This window comes from Cyprinus carpio, chromosome A13 (genome assembly GCF_018340385.1).
Source record: "Cyprinus carpio isolate SPL01 chromosome A13, ASM1834038v1, whole genome shotgun sequence".
NCBI classification, from domain to species: Eukaryota; Metazoa; Chordata; class Actinopteri; order Cypriniformes; family Cyprinidae; genus Cyprinus; species Cyprinus carpio.
In genome coordinates this window covers 733,910-748,163 of record NC_056584.1, presented here as the reverse complement: position 1 = coordinate 748,163, position 14,254 = coordinate 733,910, and the positions used below count along the sequence as shown (strand labels likewise).

At 38.3% G+C, this 14,254-nt stretch overlaps 1 protein-coding gene across 1 annotated transcript in view; it reads left to right on the top strand.

The window, feature by feature from the left end:
- LOC109050380 (brefeldin A-inhibited guanine nucleotide-exchange protein 3-like) overlaps positions 1 to 3,694 on the top strand; it is a 58,716-nt gene extending 55,022 nt beyond the window's left edge. The window contains exon 35 of the mRNA XM_042768342.1: positions 1,858 to 3,694. Within this exon, the coding sequence (XP_042624276.1) occupies positions 1,858 to 2,049 (192 nt within the window). The 3' untranslated portion in view covers positions 2,050 to 3,694. The remainder of the gene's footprint in view (positions 1 to 1,857) is intronic.
- Positions 3,695 to 14,254: the final 10,560 nt, after the last annotated feature.

Below are 14,254 nucleotides of genomic sequence, written 5' to 3'. Positions count from 1 at the left end.
TGCGTCTTTGAGAAACACAGCATTGCCATTTTGTTCCTGAATGAATCACCCTTTTAAATGTGGTTCAATCGCAATGACTCACTTATTAACAGTGACTTTCTGCCACCTGCTGGCGGTTTTAATTTTACATTTAAAGTATCTTTTCATTTTTTTATTATTATTTCAAATATCAGTATTCAACGTTTTATGTTTAATATATCAGATTATTTATGCATTTGTAACTGCAGGTGAAATGCATACATGTTTTGCATTAAACAGTATGTAAATACTTCTAAATGCCACTTCAGGTGCAGCTTATGTCTGGATTTTAAAGAGGAATTTTGTAGATACTGATTTCATTTGCTTAATAACAGCCCAAATGTCTTATTATTCTAATTCACTGATTAAATGTAAGATTTTGACTCAAAAGATAATGCACAGTTATGGAAAAAAATGGCTTTATAAAGGTAAGATGCCCATAAATGGTAAAAATCAATTTAAACTTATTAGAAAAGATTAATTTCTATTTGACCACCACACAGAATATGAAGAATATCAAAAACTATAGGAGTCAGCTGTCCACAAAAGTCCTTAAGATACCAGCATGATAACACACTCAATCAGTTGAATGAATGATTCAGTGACTCACTCATTAAGTGACTTACCGCCTGCACTTACTGGTAATTTAGTTGAGAAGTATTTTGGAAAGTATGCATTTTTCCCCTCAACATTTCTTATTTATATATACATAAATGCATTTAAGACATCAATCTAATAACATTATTTATTGCAGTTGTAATTATTTTTATTTGCAGTGTAAATTATTTAATCTGCCTTGTAGCAGCCCTATAGTGTACATTGAATTTATTGATAAATTGTAATAATTTGACATGAAAGATGAGGTTAAACATAGGACTTTGTACAAGTAAATAAAAAATATGCAGATTTAAGTATTTAAAAGCTGATAGAACAGAACACTGATGAAAATATTGCTTCAGAATAAATTGTTTACTCCACCAAAAATTTCAGTAATGCAGTTATTTTGCAGGGATATTTTTTATGGAATATTGTCTGCTGACATTAAAAGTTTTTACTGTGTATTGTAGTAATAAATATCATTTATTACAGCAATGATATTTTGTTTTCTTTTTAATTTAAACACATTAAATATTACATATGAATGTAATAAAAATGTGCATTTACATTACAGGTTTAGGTCTTAAATTTCATATAAGGTGGTATTAAAAAGGTCTTAAAAAGTCTTAAATTTAACTGGTTCATGTCTGTAGAAACCCTGCTATTGTGATGTACAGTGTATCCGCATGGAACAGCTTCTTCAATGCAAAAAAATGTAGGGCAGGAATGTTGGTTCATTGTCTAAAATGACTAAAACAGAAATAATAAATTAAAGCTAAATAGAAATGTTTAAATAAAAATAAAAAAAAAAATAAAAACAAAACAACATAAACTTCCCAGGCAACAAATGAAATCATCCTTTAAAATTACATACTAAATATTTAAATAACAAAAAAATATAAAGAAAATACTTTTTACTTGCGTGGCACTAAATGAGTTCTCCTTAAGATGGTCTGTCTACAGTTTTCACATACAAACTAACCTCCCACTTTTAATTTTTTTCATTTTGTGGAATGTTATGTTATTGCTTGAATTTTTAATTTGGGCTATCAAATCAATAACACTATAAATCAAACTAAAAATATAAATAGATACAAATACACTGTGACATGAGAAGAAATTAATATAGAGTCAAATGACAGAACTTTCAGCAAATTAACATCTCTAACCATTTAACTGAAAATATAAATATTTATAGAATTATTTTATCTGAACTTGTAATTCGTCCATTTTTCCATCTAGGCCTGGACCAACATGGTCCTTACGATCCTGAATCAGATCCAGGTCTTGTCGGATCCCACGTTCATTGCCCTCCAGCCAGCGGTTTTCCCCTGTATCAGTCAGCTGACCTGTTATGTGACTGACCTCAGAGTGCGGCAAGCAGTGCGTGAGTGGCTTGGACGAGTGGGACGGATTTATGACATCATCCTGTGATGACCTGGCTCATTTTTTAACTCCAATGGCCTTTTCCATAGAGCTCTTTTCCTTGTGCTTTACTGTTTGCCTCGGCATACGCTCATAATCCTGTGATGCTAACTTTTTTATTGCAGTACATGGTGATCTGTGTAATACACATCCCTTTTGTGAATGTTCTTCAATATTCATGCTGTTATATTTAGAATCTATATTTTTTATTTCTCTGAAAGTTTACTGGCTTTAATTGTGCATGTGCCATATATAGGATTATGTTGTTTTTCAAGGTGTTTTTCTCAAATCTGACCCTTTAAAACTTAAACTGACTAAAAGTCCCCTGAACATTTCAACTAGTTAAAGTCATTGCACAATGAAATGTGGAACTTAACCAACTTTGTTAATGCATTGATTAATATATATCTAAAGCACAAACTTATGCTTTGCTAATGCAGTTTTATGTTGCTACAGTAGTAGACACATTTCCATAATATACAATCCACACAATGCTTTAAAACATTTAAATCAGAACTCTCCTGATATCAGATCATAGATTATTATGCCTAATTAAAAATCAGTAGGCCAGATGTTTTGGCTTCATCTTGTATCTGTAAATCTGGAAGCATTGAACCTTCACAAGAAAACTCATCCACAAACATTGCACTCGCTCTCAAAATGCCCATAAACCTCATTCTGTTTAAACGTCCGATGTCCGTCCATCGTGTCAGCAACACACTGTGTGCCATAGATTCCACTACCCACAATCCAATGGGAATCTATGGTTTAAACCATCAGATACAGGTTTCAGTATTCACCAAACAACACTACATCTGACTAAACTTGAAGAAAATTTAGTAAATTTGAGTAGCGAGAAATATAATATAACTGCAGTGTACTTTTAGCTGCACCGTATGTAGTCTTAAAAGTATAAAAGTGAGAGGTTACTGAACTCACTGAAGCTATTAAATCAAACAATTGAAATTTAGGCAAATTTTTAACTGGGGACTATTTATTAAAATGGGATATGTTTGCACTTTTGGAGGCATACAGTTTTATCACTTTATTCCAAATACATTTTATTTCTTGATCTAGAACTGCAGTTGCTTGAATAATAGTTTTTTTTTTTTTTTTTTTTTTCTGTCTTCAGTCATCTGCATGTACTATTTATATTGTGTGTGTGTGTGTGTGTGTGTATGTCATATTGTGTGTGTGTGTGTGTGTGTGTGTGTGTGTGTGTGTATAAAGGATGCATTTTATTTATTTTGTGATGCCTACAATGTTACAATGAGAAATTTGCTCAACACATATGACAAGCTACAAAGAAACTCTGTATCTAATTCATATACACTTATTTACAAAAAGGCTGTTGTGCTGTACTTCATGTGCAATGTGAGTTATAGAAAATTGGGAACCATATACAGATATTCTTTACATATATCCAGTCCACACAGCCTATGTTACATAATTATAGTTCAAATGTATAATCCTTAACTTCATTTTTTCATACTCTGTTGTGTTTATGGCAACTATATTTGCATAAACAACAGGGGGAAATTAAAAAGAATGTTTAAAGGGACCAAAGATAAATTTAAATATTCAATATCAGAGTGTTCTGAAAAAAACTGTCATGTACTTTACTTTAAGCAAATAAAATATGTTTTTTTTTTTTGTTTGTTTGTTTGTTTGTTTTTGTTTTTTAACAAAAAGCCTGATTTTGTCCAGAGTAGGAAAGGATTTCTTTTTTTTTTTGTCTTTCTCCAGGTAGCTACAAACTGAGGTGTAGTCTACAATTGTCTACTTTGTGTTAAGTGCCGGTTTTGTAAGTAGTGGACAGCAAAAAAAGTTCTGTTTGACATCAGATTGTGAAAACGATCAGGCAATATTTTGTCTAGGCAAAAAGACTTTAAAACGGTTGAATCACTGATGGCAGATGGACTATTCTGATGATGCTTTCATACTTTTTTATGGACCTTGAGACTGTTATTTATTTGGCAGTCTATGGGACAGTCTCAAGCCTACCGGTTTTCATCCAGAATATCTTAAATTGTGTTTCGAAGACGAACAAAGCTTTTACAGGTTTGGAACGACATGGGGGTAAGTGATTGATGACAACATTTTTATTTTGCGATGGAGCATCCCTTTAAGGTCAGGACTCAGTAAAACACACAGTTTGTTATTACATGAACATTTCGGTTTATAGAGCTTTCTGGAGGTTATTTGCACTTGGGATTTCAGGATTGCCCATTGCTTTCTTAGAGTAATCTAAGCAGAACATCTGCTGATGGAAAGAGTAGCAACAATCCAGAATTTTCCACATTTGTAGGCAGGATCTGTTACTGTGGATTGAGAAATGCCATGTCTTTAAGCAATTTTTGTCATGTTTTCCAGCTGCATTTTTAAGCTATAATGGGACTTAGGCATGGTTCATCCTAACCAATCTTTCCTGAGAAAAAGAGATTTGTCAATAACCAATCTTTGTGTGGCTTTATTTAAAGGACAGGGCCTGTATTCATAAAGAATCTTAATGCAAAAAGTAGCTACTAGTGACAAAATTCTAAGAAAATTCTTAGAAATGTGGGCGTTTACTTTTAAAATTAAAGAAAAAATCCTAGTAAAGAAAAAAGTAATTCAGAAAGCATCTTAGCCCTTAAAAGAAGTCTTAAGGTCAAACTTGTTAGGAGCACGGACGAGGACTTTTAAGAGGCTTAAGAGTTTCTTTAGCAGAGGAGAAAATGGCAGAAAGACGAAGATGGAGAAGAAATGTGTTGCAGACAATGGATGACAGGGAGTTAGTAAGACGCTATAGATTAGATCGTGCAGGGATCATGTTTTTGACTGATCTTATTAGAGACGCGCTAACATCTCTGACACAGCGCAGAAATTCCATAGCGCCAGAACTTAAAGTAATCACTACATTACGATATTTGGCATCTGGGAAAATGCAACAATGCAGTAGTGATGAGCAGAGTGATCACACAAACAATTATACAAACAATTATAGCACTTTCAGAACCTCTTATTGTGTCGCAGTTCATTTCGTTTCCACTGGACATTCCCACCTTGCAGGCTCAAAAAACTGCATTTATGAATATAGCAGGCTTCCCTGGTGTTGTCGGAGTAATTGATGGAACCCACATCCGAATTATTGCACCGTCGGAAAAAGGGGACGTTTATGTTAATAGAAAGAGGTACCACAGCAGAAACATTCAAGTGGTTTTCAGTGCAGATTATAGGATTATAGACATTGTTGCAAAATGGCCCGGCCCAACACATGATGCCAGGATACTGGCGGAGAGTGGCCTGAGACATCTGTTTGAAATACGTCGTATTCCAGCAAATTGCCACTTGTTAGGGGACAGTGGTTATCCTTGTAAACCATGGCTCCTCACACCTTACCTCCATCCTGACCAGAGGTCACAGCTAAATTACAACAGGTAACAGTGACAAGTTAACATACACTTAATGTGTGTGGACTTCATATTTAGAGAACAACAAATGTGTTGCAGTAGTATTTGTAGGCTACTCTACTTCCCATAAATAACCTACCATTATGTTTTGAAAATATCAACTGAATTCTGTTCATTTTCATTAACTCACAAGAAAACACGAGCCGCAGTCAACAAAGACTCCTTGGTCAACTAAAGAGGCGCTTTCACATTTTGCATGGAAAGGTGCGACTGGCACCAGGAAAGGTCTGCAAACTGATAACAGCCTGTGCAGTGCTTCATAACATCTGTAAAGCTAGACAAATTGCAGACCCTCCCATGGACAATCGGGCTGATGAAGAGGATGATGAAGAATCTGTCCCAAAGTGGGAATCCTTACAGAGCCCAGTTTACTAATTTGCATTTCATGTCAAGTCAAGTCAAGTCAAGTCAAGTCATCTTTATTTATATAGCGCTTTAAACAAAAAAGATTGCGTCAAAGCAACTGAACAACAATAATTAGGAAAACAGCGTCAATAATGCAAAATGACAGTTAAAGGCAGTTCATCATTGAATTCGGTGATGTCATCATGCAGCTCAGTTCAGTTTAAATAGTATCTGTGCAATAATTTACAATCAAGTCAACGATATCGCTGTAAATGAAGTGTCCCCAACTAAGCAAGCCAGAGGCGACAGCGGCAAGGACCCAAAACTCCATCAGTGACAGAATGGAGAAAAAAACCTTGGGAGAAACCAGGCTCAGCTGGGGGGCCAGTTCTCCTCTGGCCAGACGAAACCAGCAGTTCAATTCCAGGCTGCAGCAAAGTCAGATTGTGCAGAAGAATCATCTGATTCCTGTGGTCTTGTCCGGTGGTCGTCTGAGACAAGGTCTTTACAGGGGATCTGTCTCTGGGGCTCTCATGTAAGTTACAGTGAATGTAATATAAAAATCGTGACTAAACAGACACTAGCCAACATTTTCATTAGAAAGATATTATGAAGACACAAAAAACATATTTGTTATTAGTTTTATTTTTTAGTAGCTCAATTTTTAGTTTGTAGTACTCCTTCTGTAGATGGAGTACTATTTTCTGCTGCTTTAGGAAATCCCATCTCCACAGGGGTAACCTGGCTCTGAAGAGCTGAGCTGGCTCAGCCGTTCTGGTGTGGGGGCCGACCCAGGAAGTTCCACCGGTGAGGGCGGCGGGGCTCGGCTTCCGGCTTTCCGCGAAGCGGCCCGAGGCCGCGGATGTTCCCTCGGCCGAGGCAGTGCATCCCGGCTCGGCCTCGCGAGCTTAACCAGGCTCTGGCTCGCCGAGTTCTGCCAGATGTTCCTCCAGGGTGAGTCCCGAGGCGGTGGGCGCCTGACTCCAGGAAGTCCCTCGGGAGTCCCGGTGATGGCGCCCGCTCACGACTCTCCCAGAGTCCCCGAGGCGCGGCGGGAGCGCCATCGCGACTCTCCCGAAGTCCCGGTAGGCGCGACGGCGCGACGCCCGGTGGCCCAGGCGCTTCCGTCTCAGGCGTCGGGTGCCGCTCCGCGACTCTCCCGGAGTCCCCCGAAGCGGCGGCGTCGGGGTGCGCTCACGACTCTCCCGAGTCCCCGAAGCGATCGTGGTGGTGGCGGCTCCGCGACTCTCCCGAGGTGGCGGGTGCGCTCCGCGACTCTCGGAGTCCCCGAAATGGTTGTGGGCGAGCACCAGGTCCCCGAAATCCCGAGGCGGCCCGGGCCTCTCCGACTCTCGGTCCCGAGGCGGTGGCGTTCCCGACTCTCCCAGTCCTCGAAGGCGGGAAGCGCCTCCTCCTCGACTCTCACGGAGTCCCCCAGGCGTGGCTGGCGGGTGCGCCTCCACGACTTCGCAGAGGCGGCAGTGGCCTTCGGGAAAGAACCAGAGGCTGAAGGTGTCCGCTCCCACGATCCTGGTTTTGCCCTGGGTTCCCACTCCACCGGCTCTGCCTCAGTCCCCTGGTCCCCCTCCAGCATTGCGGACCTGGACCCCTCCCCCCGCATGGCCTCTCTCCTCTGGGTGGGGGGGCGGCTGGAAACGATCTGGAATCCGTTCCTTGGGGGGGGTCCTGTCATGAAGTCGGACCGGTGTTCCTCCTCACCACCAGAGGGCACCACTTCCATTCTCCCGGACTCATTACCTTCACTCTGCACACCTGGTTCACTCGGCACACCTGTTTCACCCATCCACGCTTTTACACCTGGTGCCTATTGTCCACCGGACTATATAGTTTTGTCTCACCCACCACTCTGCCTGGCTGTATTGTTTTATTGTTAATTGTTAGTTAATTCAGGGGTGTATCGTGTTATCTGTTTCCTTTTGTTTTTGACCCTGTTGGCCTTTTTGTTCTCATTAAAGTTATAATTTCCCTGCATTTGGACCCAGACCATGTTTCTTCCACGGCGCTCTTTACCGCGCCGTGACAATTGTGTTACTTAAAATTACCATTTTTGTAGTTCCACCAGCTGAATCATTGAGCTGTCTGTGCCCTCCTTCAAACTGGTAATACTTGTTTCTGAGTGACCTAAGATGTTGGAACCACGGTTTGGGCTACTTGAGAGAGACAACTTTGAGACCCCCAGAAAGTAATACAGTGGACCTGTTCCACTTAAAAGTTAAGTTTTGTTGACTTAATCTACTGAGTATGTTCCACTTAAAAAGTTTAGTTGAGATAGTTAAAATAGTTGACCCAACAACTTATTTCAAGTAACCTGGACTTGTAAAGATTAGTTGAAATACGATAACTTACATTTTCAAGTTATCTGTACTAAAGTGTATTTTCATTGAACTCAATTTTTTCCTCAACTTGCAATAGCACATTCAACCAAATAATTAACAGGTTTTTCAGTACAAACGATTTTATTTTCCCTTACAATTCAATAAATGTTAAGGGCAAACTCAAAGGATTACCATGAATTTTTACTTTGTAACAACTTTTTAACTGTAAAATACAGCGAACACTTCTCTTAGTAGAAATTCTAAACAATTCTGAATATCTGTAAATACAAACTCAAATCTACATTATATAGTAGTTACAGAAAAATAATTTCATTTCAAAATAAAACAATAAAAAAATCTGTCAAATAAAAAGGTATTGCAATTTCATAAAGTAGCTAGGCTACATAACTGGCCAAACTGGATTAGCAACGGTCCAATGTGATCAATAAACATTGATAGTGTAAACAAATACATGGATGATTACTTCATAGATGTAATTTTACAAGTCATTTCACAAATATGAACGAATATTTACTTACCAGATTTGATGATGATGGAAGATAAATCTGCCGCGTGCCGACAAACTCTCCAGCTGCCAGCAATGCCGATGAACGAGTCCTGTTTCGCGCTTCACTTGATCTTGCGATAAATAATGAGAACTTATACGTTAATGGTTCAACATATGTTTTTAAGTTGAGGCGACACATACTCTAGTCAAGTCAACTTACAGACTAGTTGAGATAGTGAAAACTTAACATGTTAAGTTGAATGAACAAATTCAGAAAATACAAGTTGTATCAACTTACAAAATTACATTGAACAAACTAAAATGCGGAATCATTTTTTGCAGTGTATGTTTAACCCAAGTTGTGACACTTACTTCACTTGACACATCTATCTGAAAATGCTCTGAAATCAACATTCAACATCAGTCAGATTCTTTAATTTGATAGGCCAAGACTCAATTCCTTTAGAGGACAATGATTCCCAATGATAAGCAACAGCTATTTGGTGCTTCTTTGCGATGGACTTAGTTATGTTTTTGAATTTTTTAAGCTGGACTGAATTTGTGTTTGGCTTCATATCTCATACTCCAAACGTTTACTAAAGGACCAATTTGGCATATACTCTCGGCATAGTGTATCATAAAATTATTTTGGGGATATAAATTTTTAAACAAGCGATGATGCTCTTCAATTAGATGTTTTAAAATTACAGTCATTCCCTTTGTAATACTTTGAGAAAACACAATGTGTAATAAAGGTAACAGCATATGCCAGTTTGTGTCACCTTCAGGGACAATTTCACCAAATATCCGTGGAAGGTTCCGAATAAGGCATAACGTTTGACTGGCATTAAGTCAAATACCGTTGCCACCACAAAACATGTTTATGCGAGTTGGACGATTCTTTTCATCTATGTAGCTGTAATTGAATGTTATTGAATACACGCTGGAGTAAGTTTTCAGTAGAAATTAAGTTCTCATTCAAATATCCAAACAACAACTTTACCTTGTACTGCGCAACGCCCTCTAAAACAGGGATTTTCAACCTTTTAGGGCATGCCCCCCCGCCCATATCTCTGTTTGTTTGTATTTAGCTTTGAATGCAGTTTTTGCCATTTCCATGCCTCGTGCGTCCGGTTTTGTGCGAGAGCAAAGAAAATCCGCTGAGAGATTTGCGCTCTCGCATTGTATTAATGTGCTTTAGCGCTACAATAATGCGCTCTCGACATTTATCAGTGAAATAATGCCATAAGAAATGTTATATCACAGCATGTCAATACCGCATTGAGATGTCTTAGGCTTAAATGACTTAAAATAACTTTAGTGTTTAAACTGACAAGACTTAAAACACGTGAGAATGAAAAACTTTCTTGAGGAAGCAGCACTGGCCTGACTGTTAAGATAGTTTTTGGGGGCTAAGGTGACAGATGGGGGGTTGAAACCCACCTAAAAAGGGTTTAGAACCGCCCCTGGTATAGCGTGCGTGCGATGACTGAGCGTGTTTCTGAGATAACAACATGACAATCCATGGTTGGATTTCCGAAATTGCTAACCGTAAATCATCTTACACTGTCAATAAGCGTGACTGACACTCGAGCCAACTCTGCTCTACCTGTCGACTAGCAGTGGGAGTCAGATCGCCCCCTAGTGGATGGCTAAAGATTTGCTAACTCATATTCATAAATCCTCAAGGGAATGTCTGAATTAACTGATGCTCGCGCCCCCCTTGACAGGTGCCGGCGCCTGGAGCTTTCATTCCAATCTACAGGCTAATGAAGGTTTTTGAATGAAAAATTCTGATCTTGGCCGTTGGCTGCATGTTCAGGAGATTATTTGAGTCGCAATTTACAGACTCACACCAAAAATAAATAAATAAATAAACTTGAACAAAATACAAATTTAAAAAACAAATAGAAATCTTGAAAGTATTATTTATATGTGCATTATCCAACATTTTGAATCCCCCTTCAGATTTCTTCTCAGCTAACACAGATTTTTTTAAGATGGTGGTGTTTGTTTTTCCAACAAAAATTAACCATTAACCTATTAATTTCTTTACAGGTAGAATCCTGAGCAAATAAAGAAAGGCCAGGGAAAATAAATCTAGACAAACCTTCTGCCTTCGATAACAAAACTCTTCCTAAAATTGACAAATCTCTCTGTAACCAACTGTCAAAAAAATCTATTTTGTTTTGTTAATTTTGTTCTTAAAGTAAAGCTGCTGCCTAACTGACAAGTTTTTAGATATATAATTTCCTAAGTACTTGACGCATTCTTTTACTGGAATATTAAACATTTAATATTTAAACCTCGCTAAAGGTGAAATTCTTCCCGTGCATGCATGGGAAGAATTTCACATTAAGCAAGGTTTAAATGGAGACCTGAAGCATCAAAATTTTTTTAAACTAATTTAATTACATTATTAATTTGACCAAATAGAGCATTTTTTATCAGCTGCCAAAAGGCACAATAAAACTCAACACTTAATCCATCTGTTCCTGGGGCTTTGCCTTTTTTCATAGAAAAAAAGAGCTTTAGAAATCTCGGCTTTGGAAATATCATCCTTGCATAAATCTCTATAATCATTAGAAACTATTGGAACAAATTCTTCAATTGTATGTAAAAATTTACTTATTTTTTCATCATCAGTATGTGAGGTATATAGTTTTTCATAAAAAGAATTGAAAAAGGATGCTATATCTGAAGGGTTTTCCTCAAACCGTTTGGTCCTTGACCTCACATGTACTCTTTTGGCTAATTCATAGATTCACCTCTTTGAAATGTGCCACTGCATTTCGATGTAAGTTCCGCAACAGCCTCAAGAAGTGAATCAATTTTGTCGTCAATGCTGGCTTTTAATTTACCTTTTTTCCGGGTGGACTTTTGCATGGAGTGCACTGGATCGGTGTATCAAGTTCTACTATTTCTGGGTATATAGAAACTTTGTCAACATCCTTGCCTTCATTAGTCCCCATGTCTGTTTCTTTAACTTGAGCCTTTTCTCTATTTCTTTTCTTACCTATAGTTGTTATATTTAACAAATAATATCTAACACCCCCTCATCTAACCAAAGGGTCTATGGACCCTTCCCCCGAAATACAATTAACACCTCAAAAAGGCAGAACAGGCCTCTGGTTCCATTCCAACCAAAGACAAACTATCTGATAACACTAGTTTTATGGCTCAAAGGAATGCGGGCATAGCAGCCCTTACACAAGTCTCTCTAAAACAGACACATAATGCCCATAAAAATGCTCCCCTCTCTAATTAGTTCATTGGAAAACCTTTCTTTAAATGAACACACATATCCTTCAGGTCATTGTGTATGGTGTTACTGTTCGATATCACATATTGTCTTTTGTATTGTATACTGTTATTATGCATGCTTATGAAAGAACCACTCATTCATGTAACCTTACATATACCATGTTTGGTCTCTATGAATTTGTCTTCGAATGATCTAACTGAGAGTGTGTATTTTATATGTTTACACCTATGCAAAATATTAGTGTTCTAAGAACCTTTAGTAATTTTGCATCACCCCCCCACTCGAGTTCCAATTTCAGCCTTTCTCATTGGACAAGCCCATCCTGAGAGGCGTGAATCTTCTCAGACCTTAAAAGTCTCACACACAGTTCCGCCCATGTTCTTCTTCTGCTATGTCTCTTCTTCTGTTAAGTCTTCTGTGTCCATGTGGAGAGCCTGAGCCGGTGCAGGCGTGCCCGGTGGGCTCCAACACATAGCTCAGTCAGTCTGCGGTTCTGTTATATTCTGAGAAGATGAGGATGTAAGCTAGTCTTCTAAGGACACCCTAAGTTCGTGCCAGGCCTCGTGCCTTGATTTTCCATTCACCAAAGATCCTAGGATCTCAGCTGATGTCTCTCTTAGCTCTTTTTAAGAGCGTGATTCAAGATTGCCGACTCGCGACATGTGTCAGTAGTATAACAAATAGTATAACAAGTAGTATAATAAATCTACCCAGATATTTGGATCTTTGAGAACATATCGGTGTACAAAAAACAATGGCAACAAGAAAAGCAGCCAAGATGGAAGAAATAAAGGCCTCCCTAAAGTTTATGGCAGATGAGATCAGCAAAGTTGCCACTCAACAACAAAGCATCCTGGCTCTCATGGAGGAGATACACAACCTAAGAGAAATAGTAAATCTGAGAGACAAAAAGATTGACGAACTTGAACAAAGGATTGACGCATTGGAACAACAAACTTGGAGTAATGATGTCATTATTACTGGACTACAGACAAAGCATCGCAGCTATGCTAGAGCAGCAGCTGGAGTAAATGAAGGTGAGGATACCCCCCCAGAAGAATTGCAGACATTGGAACAACAGGTTTTGCTGTACCTAAGCAGTAAACACATCGATCTGGATGAGAGTAATGTCTCTAGCTGGTATGCAATCCCAAACAAGGATCGCAAAGAAAAGCCATCCATAGTTGTACAGTTCGTTTCACAAAAGCACAAGATTGCGCTACTGCAACAGACCAGAAAATTAAAAGGTACTGGAGTCTACTTAAACGAGCACCTAACAAAGAAAAATGCTGAAATAGCAAAATGGAGTCGAATACTCAGGAAGCAAAACAAAATACAAGCAACATGGACAAGGAATGGGAAGGTGTATATCTGACCAAATGGAGAAGCTCAACACAGGCCAATCATAATAAGAAAACTGCAAGAATTGGGAATCAAAAAGTGATGGTCCAATTCAGCAGGTATGTGGAATACAAAGCTGAAAAGCTTGGGCAAAATTGGAGAGAGACAGATAAAGGTGTGCTATGTTATCGGAAACCGCAACAAAAGATGTGTACATGGCGGCACAAGGATCTAACATGAACACTGTAATTCCTTATACAAAGGATAAAAGACCCGGTATTGTTACGGATGAACGTGAAGAAATTGGGGAATATAACCATAGATGAATTGTTTGATCGGGATGAACTTAAGAGGTATGATTTTGACAATGAAATTGATCAGGATATGCATTATTATAGCAATCTTGATATAAATTGTAATTATTACACAGACCAAGAATTCAACAAGAGTGTGGAAATGTATGGTGCTTTGTCCGTCATACATTTCAACAGCAGAGGTCAATGCAAAAATTACTCCGCAATCAAAGAATTTCTTAAGTCCTAAAATTTACTATAATAGCAATATCAGAGACTTGGCTTGATGATGATAAAGTGGGTGACGTGGGTCTTGAGGGATATGAGTTGTACACTACCAGTAGGAACAATAAAAAGGGCGGAGGAGTTGCTTTGTATATAGATCAATCATTAAGAAGTAAAATCGTAAAAAATGTTTCATACAGCATAGACAATGTTCTGGACTGTGTAACAGTGGAAATTGAAGTAGAACGCTTTAGAAATATAATCATCAGCTGTGTGTACAGACCACCAGGAACAAGTTTGTCAACATTTAATGAAAAATTGCAGATTTGCTTAACAACATTATTACTGACAAAGTACAAATTGTGTGTGGAGACTTCAACATTGATACACTTAATCAGCGTGTCCTCAAAAATACTTCTGAGTTTATAAATATAATGTATAGTAATCAT